General features: G+C 45.6%; 1 protein-coding gene across 1 annotated transcript in view; it reads left to right on the top strand.

The window, feature by feature from the left end:
- The window catches only part of BMERB1 (bMERB domain containing 1), a 120,446-nt gene that overhangs the window by 90,127 nt on the left and 7,153 nt on the right, over positions 1 to 23,166 (top strand). Inside the window, exon 3 of the mRNA XM_047087177.1 lies at positions 19,146 to 19,219. Coding sequence (XP_046943133.1) covers positions 19,146 to 19,219 — 74 coding nt within the window. The remainder of the gene's footprint in view (positions 1 to 19,145; positions 19,220 to 23,166) is intronic.

Genomic DNA, 23,166 nt, shown 5'->3' with positions numbered 1-23,166 from the left:
TATTGTGACCCCTGCAGCCTACAGAAGACTTCCCTCCTCTCCCAGCACAGAATGGGCTCCCCGTTCCCTGGGCTTAGACAACAAGGTTGATACTGAAACTCAGGCCTCCCATCTTTTTGTGGGATAACCAGAGAAAATACGAGACACCGAGGTAGACCTGAATTTCAGATAAGCAACAGATCATTTTTTTTAGAGCAGGTACATTCCAAATACTGCGTGGTGGCATCTTATACTAAAAACTGTTCGACATTTATCTGAAAATCAAATGTAATAGGGTGCTTTTTTCCTTGCTAAATCTGGAAACCCTAACCCCTTAGTGTCTTACCTCATCTATTCTCTGTTGGCTGTATTTTCTCAAGGCGTCCTCTCTAGCAAACCTTGCTGGCTGGCCGGCAATAACTTGTAATGGTTATAGAATTGGTCCTCGTAGAGGTAGAAAATTATACATGGAACTAATGTGCTATTATTGGGCATTTATGGTGATTCCTTTTCTCTCTTCCCTTCTCTTTCCTCCATCTCTCCCTCCTTCTCCTCTTTCTTCTCCTTTTTTAAAATTTTTAAACATTTATTCATTTTCAAGAGACAGAGAGAACAGAGCCTGAGTGGGGGAGGAACAGAGAGAGAGGGAGACCCAGAATCCGAAGCAGGCTCCAGGCTCTGAGCTGTTAGCACAGAGCCCGACGCGGGGCCCGAACCCACGAACTGTGAGATCGTGACCTGAGCCAAAGTGGGACGCGTAATCGAATGAGCCATCCAGGCACCCCTCCTCTTTCTTGTTCTTCCCTCCCACCCTCACCAGTTTGGAGCTTAATCTTCGTCCACGTCTTTAATTCTTGGGGAGCCACTCAGCTGAGGGCCTCAGGGCTGGGAATAGGGAAACCCAGAGCCAGAACCCCTCTTCTATTCCTGGCTTGCTGAGCCATCGAGGGGACAACTTACATGTCTCGGTCTAGGCTCTATCTTGGCAAGAGATTGAGGGATAAGCACAAAATAAGAAATGAAATCGCAAAACTTTCTGTCTCCTTTCAAGAGACAAAGGACACTCAGGACAAGTGCAGTTGTAGAAACCGCCAGATCGCATTAGCTGGTGCCTGCAGGCAATCTGTTGGCCAACTGTCTATGTGTTGGGCACAGACCAATTCCCCACTGGAGCACGGAGAAGAGAGCGGACTGGACCCTGAGTGAAAGCAATAGAACCCTTGGTGGCTGGCCTGGATTCGTGGTGCCTTGTGGAAGTGAAAATTGAGTCAGGAAGCCTGGCGCACAGTAGGCTCCTAATAAATGTTTTCTGGATGATTGATTTATTACACAAATCAGCAAGTCAGTGCATAAGTGATCAGTATTCCCCTCACTGGGCACTGGTTTCTTCATCCGCATAAGGTGAGGGCTCTTCCAGCCTCAGCAACCGGATTAGACTCTGATTAACGCATGGTTCTTTCTGAAGATCAGGACCCCACAACATTCTCTACAGAGAGCCAGCCCGGAAAACTTTGAGACTTCGGCGGGCCATACAGAATACAGTCTCTGTCCCAATTACTCAGCCCTGCAATTATAGCGACAGCAGCCGCTGACAACGCATGAATGGACAAGCACGGCTGTGTTCCCGTAAAACATTATTTATAGACACTGATCTTTGAGTTTCATATAATTTTCATGTGTCCGGAAATTTTATTCTTCTTTTAATTTTCTTCTAACTATTTAAAAATGTAAAAACCATTCTTACCTCGTGAGACGTACCAAAGCGGACACTGGACCGGATTTGGCCTGTGGGCTGTAGCTTGTCAATGCTGCTGAAGATTCATGAACCAGCCCATCTTCCACGAAGTCTCCTGAGCACCTTAAACAGAAAGTTCAGAGTGAGGGTGCTCTTTCTTCTTGATGTATACACATGGGCCACCGTGTCTACCAAACTGGCTTTCGTAGACACATTGTCGTGCCATGCTATCACTCTAGAATCTAAGATGGCTCCCATGGTAGTCCTTCAGAATCTGGACCCACCAATATGTCCTATGCAGGTGGACTTTTCACTGCCACATACTCAGGTCACCACACCTCTTTCTACAGTTAAGTGATGGAGTGAGTTTCCCCGTTTGTCTGAACGCCTGGTACCCTTCTCCCTGACCATCGAGGCTGTGCTTCTATGACACCTCAAGCTGAGAAAACCATCCCCCACCAACTACTCTGATCTCTGTCTTCCTTGAGCTCACACCACAATATGGGATGGAACTTTCACATTCCCAGGGGAGAGATCAGGCTGCCTGAGTTCAAGTTCCTGTCACTCTGTCACCTTGAGCAAGTTCCTAACATCTTCACCGGGCTGAAAATAATAGTCCCCACCTAAGCGGGTTGCTATGAGGGTTAACTGCGATGGTTTGTGTAAAATCCTTAGCCCAGAGCCTGGCACCAATATAGCACCAAATCATTAATAAACACAACTACAATTTTATTTCTATACTGTCTGCCATTTTTACAGGGAGGCTGTATTTAAAGCACATTTATATAACACAGGGAGCCTGAGTGGCTCAGGTGGTTAAGCATCTGACTTTGGCTCAGGTCAAGATTTCATGGCTCATGAGTTCAAGCCCCGCATCGGGCTCTGTGCTATTAGTGGGGAGCCTGCCTGGGATTCTCTCTCTCTGCCCCTCCACTTGCTCACTCTCTCTCTCTCTCTCAAAATAAATAAACAAATTTAAAAAATAAAAATAAAAGCATATTTATATAGTAACAAAAGATCAGAAATACCCTTCCAGGGCTACAATAAAACTAAACAATGTGGTTGGTAATTTTTTCAGGTAAATTAAAAAAAATTTTTTTTAGCGTTTATTTTTGAGAGACAGAGACAAAACACGAGTTGGGGAGGGACAGAGAGAGACACAGACACGGAATCCGAAACAGGCTCCAGGCTCCAGGCTCTGGGCTGTCAGCACAGAGTCCGACACAGGGCTTGAACCTACAAACCGTGAGATCATGACCTGTGCCGAAGTCAGATGCTTAGCCGACTGAGCCACCCAGGTGACTCTCAGGTAGATTTTAAATTCACATGTAACATACACACAGAAAAGGGCACAGACCACACACAGTTCACCTTGATGAGTTTTCAGGATTAGTAATTGCCTTTGACTCAAAAGAGAGACAATGTATAAAGCTCTGGAGGAGAGCAGAGTAATCTGTGCTCCAGGGAGGTGACATTTTTTTGGGAAAAGAAGTTCACATCTAGGAATGAAGGTCTGGTTACAACCGAAGGAGAAGCCAGTTAACACGCAGACCGTGAGCAAACCACGGGGAGCAAACAGGCAGCTTGCTCTTCAGTGATGCGTCACAAAGACACCCCTAAACCTGCAGCAGGTACCTCATTGGTCCCTGAATCCCCAACAGGATGCTGAGGTGCGTGCCAAGCGCAGGGCTGCCTGCCCCACACTGTGAGCTTACTCCCCACCCCAAGACGAAGGTATCAGTTCTTTTCCTCAGTGAGGGCACTGAGACCCAGAGCAATGAAGGGACCTGCCCATGAGAAGTAAGGGAGATGATCCATTTTCAGAAATACCAAATAAAAGCTGTGCTGTCTGGTTAACAACAGCCCAGGTCACAGTCTCAAGGCTCATGAGTTCGAGCCCTGCATTGGGCTCTGTGCTGACAGCTCAGAGCTTGGAGCCTGCTTCTGATTCTGTGTGTATCTCTCTCTCTGCTCCTCCCCCACTTGCACTCTGTCTCTCTCTCTCTGTCTCTCTCTCAAAAATGAATAAGCATTAAAAAATTTTTATTAAACAATAGGTTTACAACCCGCCCCCCCCCCCCACCGCACCCCTGGCACAATGGAGCCCCAAACCCATAGACACTTCACTTCCTGGTTCTTCTTCCCCTCTCCATTTCGCAGGTGTATGTTTCGCGGGCTTTGCAATGAGCATGCGCCAAAGAACCGAAGTCTCTGTCACCTCAAGGATCATTTGTTCCAATCAGACTACTTTTTGCCTTGCACGGGCATAGGTGACAACCAGATAAGGCTGTCACCTCTGTAGTACTCAGCCAATGAGGAATCAGGAGAGGGGCTTGATGTTGGGAGATAAGTTGTCTGCTGTAACCACCTCAAGTGCGTCCTCCATCTGACACCTGCTCTTGCAAGAATGTTAATTAAAGCCCCGCTTCACTGTGCTCCGAGTCTCCAGGTCCCTCCTCTGACTGGGGCAGTGGCTTTTTTCTCACACTGCCCAAGTTGTACAGTCAGTGAACCGTGGAACTGAGGACGTTCTCAGGTCTGGCTGGGTCTAAGCACATTATTTCCTCTATGTGCTAGCAGGACATGGCCCCAGGGATCCCCTCATTTCATACATGAGGGAACACAGGTCCTGGGGGTCCTGGGGGAGGAACCACTTGCTCAAAGTCATTGTGGCATAAGAAGAAATATGTCTGGGGTTTGACCCCAGTTTCTGACACAAACCCCAGTTTCTGACACAAAGCTCCTGAAATTCTTATACTTTCCTGAGGGATAGGAGATGCTAGGAGTATCTTTTGTTCTACTATTTGGTCTTTGACATGAGACCCTGGTAATTTCCTGGGTGATTAGAGCGTCTCCTTGTATGCTAATAAGATGACTGGTGGCTGGGGCCCCTAGATGGCAGGATGGGGGCAGATCACCAGAAAGACTAAGGGAGAGGATCTGGAGGCTGACTTAAGAATTGATCGTACTGGGGGCGTCCGGGGGGCTCAGTCGGTTAAGCTTCCGACTCTTGGTTTCGGCTAAGGTCGTGATCTCATGGTTCATGAGTTCAAACCCCACATCAGGCCCTGCGCTTACAGTGCAGAGCCTGCTTGGGATTCTCTCTCCCTCTCTCTCTCTGCCCTTCTCCCACTCACTCTCTCTGTCTCTCTCTCAAAATAAATAAATAAACTTAAAAAATTAAAAAAAAATTGTTTTAAAGAAGTGATCATGCTGGGATGCCTGGGTGGCTCAGTTGGTTAAGCATCTGACTTGATTTTGACTCAGGTCACGATCTTATGGTTTGTGACTTTGAGCCCTTTCTGGCTCCACGCTGACAACGTGGATTCTCTGTCCCTCTCTCTCTGACCCTGCCCCACTTGCATGCACTCTCTCTAAGTAAATAAACTTAAAAAAAAAATAAAGTATGATGTTTGGAGAGCCTAGAGAGGGCATAGAAGCCCCGGGCCCCTTCCCCATACCTTGCTCTGTGTTTCCTCTTCATCAGGCTGTTCATCTGTATCCTTCATATCATTTATAATAAACCAGAAAATGTAAATAAATGTTTCTCTGAATTTTATAAGCAGTTCTAGCAAAGTATTGAGCTTGAGGAGTGGGGTCACGGGAACCCCTGACGTATGGCCAGTTGGTCAGAGGTACAGGTAACCTGGGCTTGTGACTGGCATCTGAAGCCAGGGTGGTCTTATGGGACTGAAGCCCTTAACCTTGGGGTCTGTTCTAACCCCAGACAGTGAGTATCAGAATTTAGTTAAACTGTAGGGCAGCCAGTCAGGGTCCACCAAGAATTGGAGAATTGCTCGGTGTGGAAAAAATTGCACACATTTGGTATCAGAAGTGTAGAGTGTATAGAAAAACAGATTTTTTTCTTTTAGCCGTCGGAGAGGTTGACAGTGGGTCTGAGGCTGGGGTCCAGGCTCCTTCCCCTAAACCCAGGGCTTCATCTCTGGGTGGATGTTACTTCTCACCCATCCCAACAACACCACTACATCCATAATTTATAAAAGAAGGAGCCAGATAAATGTTGTTTTTAAAAGTCAACCCTTTCCTTTCACACTGTGGTCTACCTTCACACTGTGGTCTCTGGTAGGTTCCCATTAGGCTCCAGACCATGTCATTTTCAAAGATATTTTGTAAAGCAGCCGCACTATTATTCTGACAGAGCGTGATCACCTCTCCCCATCCAGAGCTGGTAAAATGACCAATTTCCTCCATCGTTCCAGCATGAAAAACTGGGATGCAGAATGACACGGCTGGCTTCTTTTCCCTGTTGCATTAATCAGGTTCTTGGAGGTGCCATTCCTCTCTCTCTCTCTCTCTCTTTCTGGGAATGAGCTGGCAGCAGCAGAGTTTGATTTCCAGGGCTCAGCTCTATTCCCGTAGAGAAATGGGCTGTGGCTTATTCAGAACTTCCAGCCAAGTTTCAAAAATGCTTTGCACGAACCACTGAAATGCTTTCTTAACAGTATTATTTAATGGCATTGAAATACGTCACGCTATGATGCTTGCAATGAGCAGAGCATACATATGTTTTATTAAAAGCGCACGTATCCGCACACATGTATCACTGAAGATGTGTTCAGCTGCGAGTAACAGAACATTCGATTAATAGTGTCTTAAATCGAAGGTGCCCAATGGTCCTAGTTTGCCTGGGACTGAGGGGTTTTCTGGGAAATCAGAATTTCAGTACTAAAACTGGGACAGTTCCAGGCAAACCAAAACAGTTGGTCACTCTTTAAATTGTAAGGACATTTAATAGTTTCTTAACAGGGAGTCCAGATGCAGCTGGTCTGAGAGTCAGCAGGGTGGCTCTTTCCTCGACTTCCCCTTGCCACTCTCACCACAGTGAGATGGCTGGTGCGTTAGGACTAGGAGTGGGGTAGAACTCGGGACTCACATCATCCTTCCCAGGAGCCCGCCCTCCCAAGCAGACTTCCTCTTCCATCTCATTGGCCCGAAGCAGGTGTCACGGCTACCTCCAGTTGCAACGGAGCTAGACAAGTAGATGTCCAGCAAAGGCAAACGGGACTGCCATACCTGTTGATGTGGACTGAATTTCCTCCCCCATCAAACCCTGCCACGAAATTTGTATGTTGAAGCCCTAATCTCCAATGTGATGGTACTTGTAGGTGGAGTCTTTGGGAGGTACTTAGGTCATGGGGGTAGAACCCCCATGAATGGGGTTAGGGCCCTTACACTAGAGACCTCAGAGAGATGCTCTCTTTCTCCACCATGTGAGGATATGGCAAGAAGGTGGCCACCTGCAAACCAGGAAGGAGGCCCTCACACAAGGAATGGAATGGCTGAATTCTTGATCTTGGACTTCCCAGCCCTTCAGAACTGTGAGAAATCAGCGTTCTCTGTTTAAACCACACAATCCATGGCATTTTATTATAGCAGCCTGAGCTTACGAAGTCAACTGGCTTCCCTTGGGGGCTGAGGACATTGCTTCCTGAACAAATCAGGGCTCTGAGAGGAAGATAGAGAGCAAAGGTCAGTTCAATGGGCCACGAACCGTGTCGGCTGCAGCTCATGGAGCCACATGGAGAAGGGACACCATGGCGAAGCCATCAAAAGCATAAGCTCAGGCTGAACCTCAGCTGCCACATTCCAGGGTGGGGCTTTGGGCACGTTGCTTGACTTCCATTTCTTCTTCTGTGAAATGGAGATAAAAACACCTCTCTCATGGGACGGTTGTGAGAATTTAGATTAGTTTATGCACAAAAAGTGCTGAGGACAGGGCGCCTGGGTGGCTCGGTGGTTAAGCATCCGACTTCAGCTCAGGTCATGATCTCTCGCTTCATGAGTTCGAGCCCCACATCAGGCTCTGTGCTGACAGCTCAGAGCCTGGAGTCTGTTTCAGATTCTGTGTCTCCCTTGATCTCTGCCCCTTCCCCACTCATGCTCTGTGTGTGTGTCTCTCTCTCAAAAATAAACAAACATTAAAAAAATTTAAAAAAAGAAAATGCTGAGGACAGTGCCTGGCACATAGTAAATGCTCAATGAATGTTGACCTTTTGTTTCCTTTAATGGTAGAACCCATCCCTCCATCTTCCAGAGAAAGACTTGATTTTTATTTAGGTGAATAGTCTGACAGACAGCTTGGGGAGGGGGATGAGGGTACAAGCTCCTTTCCTGGTGGGATGTTCAAGGAACCACCAGGCTTTGGGTTTTGCCAACAGGGGTTTGTAAGTTGAAGACCAGAGCTGAATTGTTTGGGATGGGGCTGGGGCGGGGAGGGCCTCCTCCTTTGGCTGTAAGGTGGATGGAAGAGGAAGGGAGAGAAAGAGAAGAGACAGAAGCTGGTAACAAGAGAGAAACATGAGGAAAACCATAGCGCTGCCTAATAATGACGATCTGCAGCATGGCTCCCCATGAGACCTTCACGAGAATTCCACCTTACCTGTTGATGGTGGTGGATTTGAAGATGTTTGAGAGAACTCAAAGTCATGCTGACTGCAGTTTTGAGGACAGAGAACGAGGGCTGAGGCCTCCCAGGGCAAGTGTTCTGTAACACGTGGGTTACAGAAAGGAAAAGGACTGGCATGAGCTACGAGGAGATACTCAGAGTGGAACAATGGCCTCTGGGTGCACAGGAGGTCAAGGTTATGTGTAATTTTAGGTTCCTTCTTGGTACTCGCTTGTATTTCCCAATTCTGTTCTACAAGCAGAACAGAATTCATTTTAAAACTTTCATAGAGGGGCGCCTGGATGGCTCAGTTGGTTAAGCATCTGACTCTTGATTTCAGCTCAGGTCATGATCTCACAGCTCGTGAGTTGGAGCCTCACATCGGGCTCTGCACTGACCGTGCGGAGTCTTCTTGGGATCCCCTCTCTCTGCCTCTCCTCTGCTCATGCTCTCTCTCTCCCAAAATAAATAAATAAACTTAAAAAACTTTTGTACATAGAAGAGTACAACCAATAAAGATTATTATTATTTTTCAAGGTGAGACACATTAGCTGCCTTTGTCAGATATTTCCCCAGCATAATTTTCCCTCTTTTTCTGTCTGCTTCTTTGTCCTAGCTAATAATTATAATAGATACCAATGATTGAGCATTTTACTCTATGTGTCCCAGGTCTGTGCTCGGCACTTGACATGCAGAATAATCTTGGGAAGCAGGACTGTTATTATACCCGTTTTGAAAATGAGGAGAGTGAGGGGCATCTGGGTGGTTCCGTAGGCTAAGCGTCCCGGAGATTCTTGATTTCGGCTCAGGTCATGATCTCCCGGTTTGTTGGAGCCCTACGTCAGGCTCTGTGCCGACAGCGAGTGGATCCTGTTTGGGTTTCTCTCTCTCCCTCTCTCTCTCTCTCTCTCTCTCTCTCTGCTCCTCCCCTGCTCACTCATGATCTCTCTCAAGATAAATAAATAAACTTAAAAAAATAAAAAGTGAGGACAGAGAGGTTAAGTTGCTGGTGCACGGCCTCTTTGAACTAGAGCAATTTTGGTGCCAGTGCTCTGGCTTCTGACCACCGTCTGTCCCTCTTTTGTTCCTCTCTCTGCCTTTCTTTCATCTCTCAAAAACGATCAGTCCAGAGCCCGTCTCAATTCTGTGGTTATAACCCAAGATATTTAAATGTGAACGTGACTGACACTTTGGACTGGAGAATTCTCCACTGAGACGCTGTCCTGTGCCCTGTGGGATGTTTAGCAACATCCCTGGACTCTACCCAGTAGATGCCAGCGGCAGTCACCACACACACCCAGTTGTCACAACCATCACATCTCCAGACGTTGCCTAATATCCCTGGGGACCAAAAGCATCCTCATCAGAGCTGCTGATACAGCCTGATCTCTGCAGCTGATGTGGAGATGGATTCTGGAGTGCCTCCAGTTGAACAATCGCCGACAGGAGCCCATGGGAACAGGCTGTGCCCTTCCGGCGAGCCCCCACGCTCACTCGAGGCAGCTGCCACCTGCTAGGACATTTTAGGGCAGGGCCTGACAAATGCTTGGAGGGCCTCTGGCAACAGGGACGTGATCCTGCGGCTTGTCCCGAAAGCCAGGAGCTGGGATTGGAAGGGGTAAGACGGGCGATTCTCGACAGGCAAAGGGCAGGGAGACCCAAGCTGGTGTGTGGATGGCCCTTCTGAACGGTGGCAGGGGACCCACGCAAAGAGGCAGAAAGATCAGTGGACCCACTGGCACTTGCTGTGTGGATTCAGTCGAGTCTTTCGAGAACACGAACGCTCCCCTCTCTCTCATCCTGGGGTAGTAGGGTGATGTGTTCAAATTGGCCGCCCAGCCTCCGGCCCCTCTCTTTACTCTTCTTCAGAGCATGTGACATTCTAGTAGATATGTGGTCACCCTCTGTCACCTAAATTCGGCTCATGGGGGCAGAGGAGGCTGCTGCATGATTGGAGCCCACGACACTGGTGGGCATGGAAAATTCTCGATAAACACCTGCAGAATGAAGGCGCAGCCCCTCCACACCATACGGGGGAGTGATCTGAAAATAGGTCTCAATGGCCATAGCCATGTCTAGTACTTTCTACTCTGTGGTACCACATCTGAGAATCCATGGCCCCCACTCCAAAAAATCCAACATGAAGAAAAAGCCTTATGTGAATCCATGTGCATCCGATAGTAGCTAAAATAGCACCCCCCCAAAAAACCCAACTTGAAAACCCCCCTAAGTAATCAAGATAGGGGGCTGGGAGAGGAGCCAAGATGGCAAACAGCATGGAAGTTTTTTTGCATCTCGCATCTATGAAATACAGCCAGATCAACACTAAACCATCCTGCACACCTAGAAAAGTGATCTGAGGATTAACACAACAGTCGACACAACCTGAACCACAGAATTCAGCAGGTATGCAGTGCAGAGAGGTGAACTGGGGGAGAGAGAAGCTGTGGAGATCAGGGAGCTGTTTTTGCTTGTGGAGAGAGGACAGAGACGGGGGAGAGTTTGGGAAAAGACCCCCCTCCCCCCAACAGCAGCTGGAGAGAAAATGGAAAAGCGGAAACAGCCTCAGGGACTGAACTAAAAGGGAGAAAGGAGAAAGGAGAGGGTTGAAATTCTATTAAGACTCTACAAACAGGGGAGGGCAGAGTCTGAAACTCCACAGCTCCTTACCTGGAGGGGCTCTGGTGAGAAGAGAGGATCCCCAGGTGCGGAGTGAAGTCCAGTTATCCTCAGGCCACACGGGGAGAGGCGGTTCCCCTGCTGGGAGGACATCTGGTCGAGGCTGTGTGGCCACCCGGGCCCAGCAGACCCCGGAGAACAACCACATTCGCTGGTGGTGGAACAAGGTCGTTAAGGGCGAAGCCTGGGGCCAGATGCGTGTTGTGATTTTCCATGATCCCTGAAACGCCGCTGCTATGGGATCGCGTGAACTTTCTCTGGGGCGGGCTGGAGCCCTGCCGCGGTCTCTGGGCTTGGCAGCAGCAGCAGTCCCGCGAACGTTCCTGGGTGAGGCCGCCACCGGCCATTGCTCCGGGAGAGCCTCCCAGAGAGGATCCGAGCGGGTGGAGCCGCAGTCCCTCCAAAGGGAGGGGTCGGGAAACAGCCCACAGCCGCGACGGAGATAAAACTCAGGAGGGAGGTGGCGCCTGGCAACCTGATGGCTTGGTCACCGACAACGTGGAAGCGGGGGGGGGGGGGGGGGGTAATGGAAGCCCGAGGCAAAGGACGGGCGTGCAATTGCTGGTTGGGAAGAGGACAGATTTCTATACTAGAGACTGGGTAGATGGATGACGCCATTTTTAACTCTCCCGCGCATGCGCATACACACCTGCAAGCCCCACAATAATCCCCTCCAGTAAGCAGAGCAGCGCCATCTAGTGGAGAACAAAGTCATTACACTAAGCCCCGCCCTACTGGGCCAACCTTGCTCTTCAGGAACACAAGTCTCTCCGCCTGCCTAGTTTACTGTAAAGCCCTTCATAGTTTGACTTCTAGGGGAAAACCAGGTAATTTCAATCATATTTCAGTCTGTTCACTGGTCCATCTATTCAGTTTTCTTTTTTTTTCTCTTTCGTTTCTTTTCTTGAATATGAAAGAGAAAAAAATTTTTATTTTCAGTTTTATTAAGAATATTTTTCTTTCATTTTTTCTACTATATTTTTTACATTTTTGTAAATTTTCGAATTCTATTTTACTTCCATCATCTCATTTTATTGTATTCATTTTTTCAAATTCTCAAACGTTTCCCTCCCCCCCCCCCCGCTTTTTTCCCTAATTTATCAAGCTCCTTTCAACAACCAGACCAAAAGACACCTAGGATCTAGCATCATTTATTTCATTTGTGTGTGTGTGTGTGTGTGTGTGTGTGTGTGTTTAATTATTTAATTTCGATTTTTTTTACCTTATTCCTTTTCTTCCTTAAAAATGATGAAACAAAGGAATTCACCGCAAAAGAAAGAGCAGGAAAAATGACAGGCAGGGACTTAATCAACACAGATATAAGCAAGATGTCTGAATCAGAATTTAGAATCATGATAATAAGAATACTAGCTGTGGTTGAAAATAGATTAGAATCCCTCTCTGTGGAGATAAAGGAGGTAAAACCTAGTCAGGATGAAATAAAAAATGTTGTACCTGAGCTGCAATCTTGAATGGATGCCGTGGTGGCAAGGATGGATGAGGCAGAGCAGTGAATCAGCAATATAGAGGACAAACTTATGGAGAATAATGAAGCAGAAAAAAAAAAATAGGGAGACTAAGTCAAAAGAGCACAATTTAAGAATTAGAGAAATCAGTGACTCATTAAAAAGGAACAACATCAGAATCATAGGGGTCCCAGAAGACGAAGAGAGAGAAAAATGGGTAGAAATGTTATGTGAGCAAGTCTTAGCAGAAAAATTTCCTAACCTGGGGAAAGACACAGACATCAAAATCCAGGAAGCACAGAGGAGTGCTTATTGATTCAACAAAAACCAACCATCAACAAGGCATATCATAGTCAAATTCACAAAATACTCAGGCAAGGAAAGAATCATGAAAGCAGCAAGGGAAAAAAAATCCTTAACCTACAAGGGAAAACAGATCAGGTTTGCAGCAGACCTAGCCACAGAAACTTGGCAGGTCAGGAAGGAGTGGCAGGTTGTATTCAACGTGCTGAATTGGAAAAATATGCAGCCAAGAATTCTTTATCCGGCAAGGCTGTCATTCAAAATAGAGAGATCAAGGGGCGCCTGGGTGGCTCAATCAGTTAGGCGGCCGACTTCGGCTCGGGTCATGATCTCGCGGTCCGTGAGTTCGAGCCCAGTGTCGGGCTCTGTGCTGACAGCTCGGAGCCTGGAGCTTGTTTCGGATTCTGTGTCTCCCTATCTCTGACCCTCCCCCATTCATGCTCTGTCTCTCTCTGTCTCAAAAATAAACGTTAAAAAAAAAATAGAGAGCTCAAAAATTTCCCAGCTTAACAAAAATTAAAGGAGTTCGTGACCACTAAACCAGCCCTGCAAGAAATTTTAAGGGGGACTCTCTGAGGAGAGAAAAGAAAAAAAAAAAAGACCAAAAGTAACAAAGACTAGGAAGGACCAGAGAACACCACCAGAAACTTCAACTCTACAAGAAACATAATGGCAATAAAGTCATATCTTTCAGTAGTCTCTCTAAATTTCAATGGACTAAATGCTCCAAACGAAAGACATAGGGTAACAGAACAGATAAGAAAACAAGCTCTATCTATCTATCTATCTATCTATCTATCTATCTATCTATGTGTTTACAAGAGACCCACTTTAGACCTAAAGACACCTTCAGATTGAAAGTAAGGGGATGGAGAACCATCTATCATGCTAATGTTCGACAAAACAAAGCCGGAGTTGCCATACTTATATCAGACTATCTAGACTTTCAAATACAGACTGCAACAAGAGATGAAGAAGGGCATTATATCATAATTAAGGGGGTTATCCACCAAGAAGACCTACAATCATAAACATTTATGCTCCAAATGTGAGAGCACCCAAATATAAATGAATTAACCACAAACATAAAGAAACTCATTGATAATAATAACATAATAGTAGGGGACTTCAATACCCCACCTACAACAATAGACAGATCATCTAAACAGAAAATCAACAAGGAAACAATGGCTTTGAATGACACACTAGACCAGATGGACTTAACAGATATATTCAGAACATTTCATCCTACAGCAGCAGAATATACAATCTTCTCCAGTGCACATGGAACGTTCTCCAGAATAGATCACATACTGGGACACAAATCAGCCCTCAACAAATACAAAAAGATCGAGATCATACCGTGCATATTTTAGACCCCAACGCTGTGAAACTTAAAATCAATCACAAGAAAAAAACTGGAAAGATAACAAATACTTGGAGACTGAAGAACATCCTACTACAGAATGAATGGGCTAACCAAGAAGTTAAAGAGGAAATTAAAAAGTGTATGGAAGTCGATGAAAATGGTAACACCACAACCCAAAACCTCTGGGACGCAGCAAAGGCGGTCATAAAAGGAAAGTATATAGCAATCCAGGCCTTCCTAAAGAAGGAAGAAAGGCCTCAGATACACAACCTAACCCTACACCTTAAAGAGCTGGAAAAAGAACAGCAAATAAAACCCAAAACCAGTAGGAGACAGGAAATAATAAAGATTGGAGCAGAAATCAACGCTATCGAAAAAAAAAAAAAACCCCAGTTTCAATGAAAACAGAAGCTGGTTCTTTGAAAGAATTAACAAACCTGATAAACCACTAGCCAGCTTGATCAAAAAGAAAAAGGAAAGGACCCAAATAATAAAATCAAGAATGAAAGAGGAGAGATAATAACCAACACAGCGGGAATACAAACAATAATAGCAGTTTCTTATGAGCAATGATACACCAATAAAATGGGAAATATGGAAGACATGGACAAATTCCTAGAAACATACAAACTACCAAAACTGAAACAGGAAGAAATAGAATATTTGAACAGACCCATAACTAGTAAAGAAATCGAATTAGTAATCAAAAATCTCCCCAAAAACAAGACTCCGGGGCCAGATGGCTTTCCAGGGGAATTCTACCAAACATTAAAGGAAGAGTTAACACCTATTCTCTTGAAGTTGTTCCAAATGAGAGAAACGGAAGGAAAACTTCCAAACTCTTTCTATGAAGCCAGCATTACCTTGATTCCAAATCCAGACAAAGACCCCAAGAAAAAGGAGAACTATAGACCAATTTCCCTGATGAACATGCATGCAAAAATTCTCAACAAGATAATAGCCAGCCGGATCCAGCAATACGTGAAAAAAAATTATTCACCACGACCAAGTGGGATTTATAACTGGGATGCGGGGCTGGTTCAATATCTGCAAAACAATCAGTGTGATTCATCACATCAATAAAAGAAAGGACAAGAACCACATGATCCTCTCAGTGGACGTAGAGAAAGCATTTGACAAAATACAGCATCCTTTGTTGATAAAAACCGTTAAGAAAGTAGGGATAGAAGGACCATACCTTGAGATCATAAAAGCCATATATGAACGACCCAACGCTAATATCATCCTCAATGGGGAAAAACTGAGAGCTTTCCCCCTAAGGTCAGGAACAAGACAGGGATGTCCACTCTCACCACTGTTATTCAACATAGTATTGGAAGTTTTAGCCTCAGCAATCAGACAACACAAAGAAATACAAGGCATCCAAACTGGCCAGGAGGAGGTCAAACTTTCACTCTTCATAGATGACATGATACTCCATATGGAAAACTCAAAAGATTCCACCAAAAAAACTGCTAGAACGGATCCATGAATTCAGCAAAGTAGCAGGATATAAAATCAATGCGCAGAAATCGGTTTCATTCCTATACACCAAGAATGGAGCAACAGAAAGAGAAATCAAGGAATCGATGCCATATATAATTGCGCCAAAACCCATAAAATACCTAGGAATAAATCTAACCAAAGAGGTGAAAAATCTATACACTGAGAACTATAGAATGTTTATGAAAGAAATAGAAGACACAAAAAAATGGAAAAAGATTCCATGCTCCTGGATAGGAAGAACAAATATTTTTAGAATGTCGATACAACCCAAAGCAATCTACATATTCAAAGCAATCCCTATCAAAATAACACCAGCATTCTTCACAGAGCTAGAACAAACAATCCTAAAATTTGTATGGAACCAGAAAAGACCCCGAATAGCCAAAGCAATCTTGAAAAAGAAAACCAAAGCAGGAGGCATCACAATCTCATACTTCAAGCTGTATTCAAAACCTGTAATCCTCAATACAGTATGGTACTGGCACAAAAACAGACACTCAGATCAATGGAACAGAATAGAAAACCCAGAAATGGACCCACAAATGTATGGCCAACTCATCTTTGACAAAGCAGGAAAGCATATCCAACGGAATAAAGGCAGTCTCTTCAGCAAGTGGTGCTGGGAAAATTGGACAGCCACATGAAGAGAAATAAACCTGGACCGCTTTCTTACACCATACACAAAATAAACTCAAAATGGATGAAACACCTAATGTGAGATAGGAAGCCATCAAAATCCTCAAGGAGAAAGCAGGCAAAAACCTCTTTGACCTTGGCCGCAGCAACTTCTTATTCAAGGCTCTGGAGGCAAGGGAAACAAAAGCAAAAATGAAGTATTGGGAACTCATTAAAATAAAAATCTTCTGCACAGTGAAGGAAACAATCAGCAAAACTGAAAGGCAACTGACAGAATGGGAGAAGACATTTGCAAACAAGATATCAGATAAAGGATTAGTATCCAAAATCTGTAAAGAACTTATCAAACTCAACATCCAAAAACCAAATAATCCAGTAAAGAAATGGGCAAAAGACATGAATAGACACTTCTCCAAAGAAGACATCCAGATGGTCAACCTACACATGAAAAAATGCTCAATGTCACTTGTCATCAGGGAAATACAAATCGAAACCACAATGAGATACCACCTCACACCTGTCAGAATGGCTAACATTAACAACTCAGGCAACAACAGATGTTGGGGAGGATGCAGAGAAAGAGGAATCCTTTTGCACTGCTGGTGGGAATGCAAACAGGTGTAGGTACTCTGGAAAATAGTATGGAGTTTCCTCAAAAAATTAAAAAGAGAACTACCCTATGATCCAGCAATGGCACTACTAGGTATTTATCCAAGGGACACAGGTATGCTGTTTCGAAGGGATACATGCACCCCAATGTTTATAGCAGCACTATCTACAATAGCCAAAGTATGGAAAGACCCCAAATGTCCATCAATATGGACAAAGAAGAATGGGTAAAGAAGAAGTGGTATATATACATACAATGGAATATTACTCAGCAACGAGAAAATAAAATCTTGCCATTTGCAACTACGTGGATGGCACTAGGGGGTATTTTGCTAAGTGAGATTAGTCAGTCAGAGATAGACAAATATCATATGACTTCACTCATCTGAGGACTTTAAGATACAGAACAGATGAACATAAGGGAAGGCAAGCAAAAATAATATAAAAACAGGGAGGGGGACAAAAACGTAAGAGACTCTTAAATATGGAGAACAAACTGAGGGTTACTGGAGGGGTTGTGGGAGGGGGGATGGGCTAAATGGGTAAGGGGCACTAAGGAATCTACTCCTGAAATCATTGTTGCACTATATGCTAACTAACTTGGATGTAAATTAAGAAAAAAATTAAATAAAAAATTTTAATATCTATATATGATGGTAATTAAAGCCAACCTGGGGCGCCTGGGAAGCTCAGTCAGTTAAGAGTCTGACTGTTGATTTCAGCCCAGGTCATAATCTCACAGTTCATGGAATCGAGCCCCACATTGGGGTCTGTGTTGACAGCATGGAGCCTGCTTGGGATTCTCTCTCTCTCTCTCTCTCTCTCTCTCTCTCTCTCTCTCTGTCTCTCAATATAAGTAAATAAATAAACATTAAAACAATTTAGAGCAGCCCTTATAAATTGATTTGCTGAATTTCCAGATATCCAGTATACATGTTACTTACAGTAATATAAGTTAATATCCTAGCACACCTACAAAACTGTAATACATAATGCAAAATTGCACATGCAGCCGATGGCTGAGGTCATAAGTGTGACCATCCTTTCATGCTCTTGGTGGGACTATCAGGCACAATCCCTCTGGAGGGCAATTTGGAAGTTCCTAATTAAAATGCAAGGGTTGGGGCACCTGGATGGCTCAGTTGTTTAAGCGTCCGACTCTTGATTTCAGTTCAGATCATGATCTCCCAGTCATGTGATCTAGCCCTGCATGGACCCCACATTGGAAACTGCTTAAGATTTTCTCTCTCCCTATGTCCCTTCCCCACTTGTGCTCGCCCACTCTCTAAATAAATAAATAAGCAAGTGTTCATGTCACATGACCCAATGATTGCATTTCTAGGAACTAATTTTTCTAGGAATTTATGTATTTCTAGGAATTTATCCTAGAAACAACCCAGACGTCTGTGTATAGGGGAATGGTTATATAAGTCACTGTATATTGGTATAATGGAATAGTATACAGCCATTAAAAATTACGGGTGCCTGGTAAGGGTCTGACTTCGGCTCAGGTCATGATCTTGCGGTCTGTGAGTTCAAGCCCCACGTCGGGCTCTGTCCTGACAGCTCGGAGCCTGGAGCCCGCTTCGGATTCTGTGTCTCCCTCTCTGCCTGCTCCTCCCCTGCTCATGCTCTGTTTCTCTCTCTCAAAAATAAACTTAAAAAAAATTTTTTTTTAATGAGATTTGCATGTCCTGACATGGAAAAATGCCTAAGATATACCATGAAGTTAAAAATATTGCAAGATGTGTTTGTAGAATAACAATGGTGTTACAACTTATAGTACAAGCAAAAACATTTTTAAAAATCTGGCGGAATAGGGGAGCCTAGGTGGCTCAGTCGGTTAAGTGGCCAACTTCGGCTCAGGTCATGATCTCACGGTCCGAGAGTTCGAGCCCCGCGTCGGGCTCTGTACTGACAGCTCAGAGCCTGGAGCCTGTTTCAGATTCTGTGTCTCCCTCTCTCTCTGACCCTCCCCCGTTCATGCTCTGTCTCTCTCTGTCTCAAAAATAAATAAACGTTAAAAAAAAATTAAAAAAAAATCTGGCGGAATATATACCAAACTGTTGACAATGGGTTTTTTTTCTAAAGGATTGAGGGAGATTTTCTCTATAGTGTGAATTTCTGCAATGCTTAAAATTGTGAAACACAGCCGGTAAAGAAAACACCGAATCTGCAGCGTGAGCTCGCTGGTATAAGGGAACGGAAGCAAGGACGTGAAGACAGGAAGCCATTCTCATCAAGGTGTTATTAACAGCGATCGATCATTTCTGAGTCGTGTGACAATAGGCACGTTTTGTTTTTCTTCTTTTGAGGCACAACTTGTATAAAGAGCCTGTGTGGCCTTTACAAAGGACAACCCCCGCCCCCAAACCCTTTGTTTAAACCGGGGGGTGCTCAGGGTGTAGAATATTCTGTCGATGTAAACTGCTGTGGTGTGGTGTCCTGTTTCCCCAGGATGGATGACATCCAGCTTTGCAACGATATTATGGACCTGAAACAAGAGCTACAGAACTTGGTCGCCATCCCAGGTAACCGTGTGAGACTCCACCCTCGTTAAGGAGCCGCTCAGAGTCCTCTGGCCCTGTCGGTGCCCCTTGGGTCTGGAAGACAAAGTTCATCTCTTCTACCGCGGCCCCATTCTTGCAGTGCAGTCCTCCACATCAGGGGGATCCAGGTTCAAGTACTAATTCTGGCCCGCTCTTTGACCTTGGGAAAGTCACTTTATCTGAGGCTCAGTTTCCCTTCTTCCGGAAATGGGGTAGGAGTAGGTATAGCTCTTAACTCGCTGGGTATAAATCTCATTGTGATACACAGAACATTGCAAGCCACGAGCCTAGCTTCATATCTGGCCCAAAGGTTAAGAATCCAGTAAGTATTTTTTTTTTTTAATGTTTATTTCTTTGAGAGAGGGGCGGCGGGAGGGGCAGAGAGAGAGGGAGACAGAAGACCCGAAGCAAGCTCCATGCTGACAGCAGAGAGCCCAAATGTGAGGTTTGAACTCATGAACTGTGAGATCATGACCTAAGCCGAAGTCGGATGCTTAACCGACTGAGCCACCCAGGCGCCCCAAAAGTCCGGTAAGTATTAACGATTATTACTGTTCTGTTTGGGGGCAGGTAGAGTGTGGTATTTTTACAAGCTCTGACTTCGGGGTTCAACCTAGATCTGTCGATTATTTAATGACATGACCTTGAGCAAGTGACTCCACTAAAACTCGATTTCGTCACCTGTCAACTGGGACAATAGTGGTATGTACTTTATAGGATCCTTGTGAGACAGACTGAGGGAAAAAACATATACGGTGCTAACCACAGCTCCCATCCTGTAACAAGTGCTTAATAAATTATTCCCGTTGTTATTGTCAGTAACTCAACACATTCCTACCCATCCTTGTAACATATTTATATATTAATTCATTTTAAAATGACAGTAATAAGCCTATTACCTTGTAACCTAAGTACCGTTTTATGAGCCACGATTGTCTTTTCTAAATCCACAAATATTTAATGAGAAAAGTGGTATTTTTTTAAAAATTTACCAAATCTCTTTTACAACTTGTTTAATATGCTATCATATCTGCTTTGATATGTATTGCATTGGAAAGTGTCTTTTTGCTTCAGAATATGGAATGAGTCCTGATTCACACACACACACACACACACACACACACACACACATACACACACACACATTTCTCCCAATTCCTTCAGGTCATGGTTGATTTGGCCCCGTTTCCCAAGAGAGCCTTCCCTGCCCATCCAGGCTGGGTTATGCGCAGGTGTGAAGGTCTGGCAGGTGCACAGGAAAGGTGTATGGGAGGCAGATACACAACTCTGGCCCAGGAACCTTGCGTTGGCCTTGGGGAGGAGCCGCCCAGGCCGGATAAGCACCCCATGGGCTTCTACTTGAGTACGTTTGCCCTTCTATCCGTCTGGTAAGTATGTCTCAGCCGCTGTGTTGCCGCAGGCTGCGAGCTAGCACTGCACATGCGCTGAGGAAGAGAAAAGGATCCCCTACTCTGGTCACTCAGACAGGACCTGGCACACAGCGGGTACCAGTAAGTGGCAGCTACGATTGAGTAGGAAGCCCGTCAGAATGCGTTGTAGAAGAGGACACCGTTCCAAATGCTTTCTCGTTTGGAACATGTGGCGCTGGGCCATTCTTTGCTGGGGCCGGGGGGGGGTGGGGGTGGGTGGGGAACACTGTCCTGTGCACTGTAGCATGTTTAGCAGTGGCCCCTGCCCACTGGATGCCAGCAGCATCTCCCCCACAGTCATGACAGTGAAAAATGTCTGCCAGATATACCCCGGCAGGGAGGTGGGAAATTGCCACCCGTCTGAGAACCACTAGAGTCCCGTGGTCTGGGTTTGAATCCAGGCTGACCAGACGGGTGAACTTGATGTAGCACCTTCGTTTCTCTGGGCCTTAAATACACTCCTGTTCTGCTGGTGATGGGTATAGTGGGAGCCCGTCGTCCTTCCGGCACCATTCCTCTAAGGAGCACTCACAGGTGCCAGGCCGTGTGGGGTGACAGCAAGTGGGTGTGGGGTTTCTCTTCTAGGTGATTAAATTGTTCTTTCACAAAAATATTTATTTATTTATTTATTTATTTATTTATTTATTTATTTTGAGAGAGAACGCAAGTGGAGGAGGGGCAGAGAAAGAGAGGGGGAGAGAGGGAATCCCAAGCAGGCTCCGTGCTGTCAGCGCAGAGCCCAACGCGGATCCCATGACCCCGGGATCATGACCTGAGCCGAAATCAAGAGTCAGACGCTTAACCGACTGAGCCACCCAGGCGCCTCGATTAAACTGTTCTAAAATCGGCTGTGGTGATGGCTGCATATCTCGATGGGTGAATTGTGATGGTATATGTGAGTTATATCCCAATAAAACTGTACCACAGGAAGTCAGATTTCAAACAGAAAACAGCAAAAGAAGGGAGAAAAAACGGCAATGGCCTGACAACGCTCACCTACTAGAGACTCGATTCAGTTGGTGTGGGGTTCTGGCATTGGTCATTTTTTAAAACGTCATGTGATTACGAGGAGCAGGCAGGGTGAAGAGCCACCAGGCCGGGTCCGCTGTTGCGCTTTATATCCCGCGGAGAAAACCCACCCAAGCTTAGGGAACCACAAAATGGGCAGTTACTGGAAGGATCAGGGAGGCTCCTGGAGCCCAAGGCCATCGCGTTAGCTTCCTGTGGCCGCCCTAACAAATTCCCACGAACTTAGTGGCATAAATCAACATGGATTTATTCTCTCTCAGTTTTGGAGGACGCAAGTCCGCAAGCAAAGCATCGGCTGGGCCGTGCTTTTTCTGAAGGTTCTAGAAGAGAATCCTTCCTTGCATCTTCCAGCTCCTGGTGGCTGCCTGCAGTCTTTGGTGCTCCTCGGCTTGCAGCTGACTCGCTCCTGTCTCTGCTTTTGTCATCCCATGGCTTCTTCCCTGTACATCTGTGTGTCCTCTCCCCTCCTCACAAGGACATCAATCATGGGATTTAGGGCTCACCCTAATAAGTATGACCTCAACTAATGACACCCGCAAGGATTCTATTTCTTTTATAAAATATTTCTTTAAATATTTTATTTATTTGGGGGAGATCACAAGCGGGGGAGGGGCAGAGAGAGAGAGAGAGAGACAGAGGATCCCAAATGGGCTCTGCACTGACAGGCTGACAGTAGTGAGCCCGACATGTGGCTCAAACTCATGAACCGTGAGCTCATGACCTGAGCTGAAGTCAGACACTCAACTGACTGAGCCGCCCAGGTGCCCCAAAGATCCTATTTCCAAACAGGGTAGACATGACATTTTGGTGGGTGGGAAACCATTCAACCCAATACCAGCATGAAGCTCCACCCATCCTCGCAAGGGTCTGGAACCAGAAACAGGAAAGCTGTTAGAATGTTCCCTCCCTGCCTGTCTCTGTCTGTCTCATTCTCTCTCTCTCCTTCCATGTTGGACACAGTCTCCATTTTCTCCCTCTAGCACATGAGCTGAGCAAGGCCACTCCTGTCTCCTTCCCATGATCGTCCAACACAAAAGTCCAACCCTCAGGACCCCTGTGTCCTAATTTTCAGCCTCCCAGGAGAACTCTGATGGGTCGAACATGGGTTGCCTTCTTCGTCGAGGGAAGAAAGATTTCCGAGCCCACCATTGGCGCAGCAGAACACGTGGGGGCCACTGAGGCAAAAGAGATATGAGTGTGTGAGCACGGGACCAACCAGAGCCACTCCAGGCCACAGAGGCTCCAGTCGGGGCTGTGGCAGCCTCTGGAACACAGGTGGAAATGGGTGGGAGCAAGGTCTTTGTTTCACATAGTCCCTGGGGTTGCTAACTAACCAGGACTGAGACTAGGATGAGGAGGACAGCTGGAGTACAAAAATTCAGTAATCAGGGCAAATAATATATTAATGCAATATTTAAAATGCCGAAATACACTCACACACACATACACACACACACACAATCCACGATG

The sequence above is a fragment of the Lynx rufus genome, unplaced genomic scaffold, assembly GCF_022079265.1.
Source record: "Lynx rufus isolate CCGP_SWC_20201006 ecotype Redwood Valley unplaced genomic scaffold, mLynRuf1.p SCAF_23, whole genome shotgun sequence".
Lineage (NCBI taxonomy): Eukaryota > Metazoa > Chordata > Mammalia > Carnivora > Felidae > Lynx > Lynx rufus.
The sequence above is the reverse complement of the archived record's forward strand: the minus strand, read 5'-3'. Positions and strand labels throughout refer to the sequence as shown.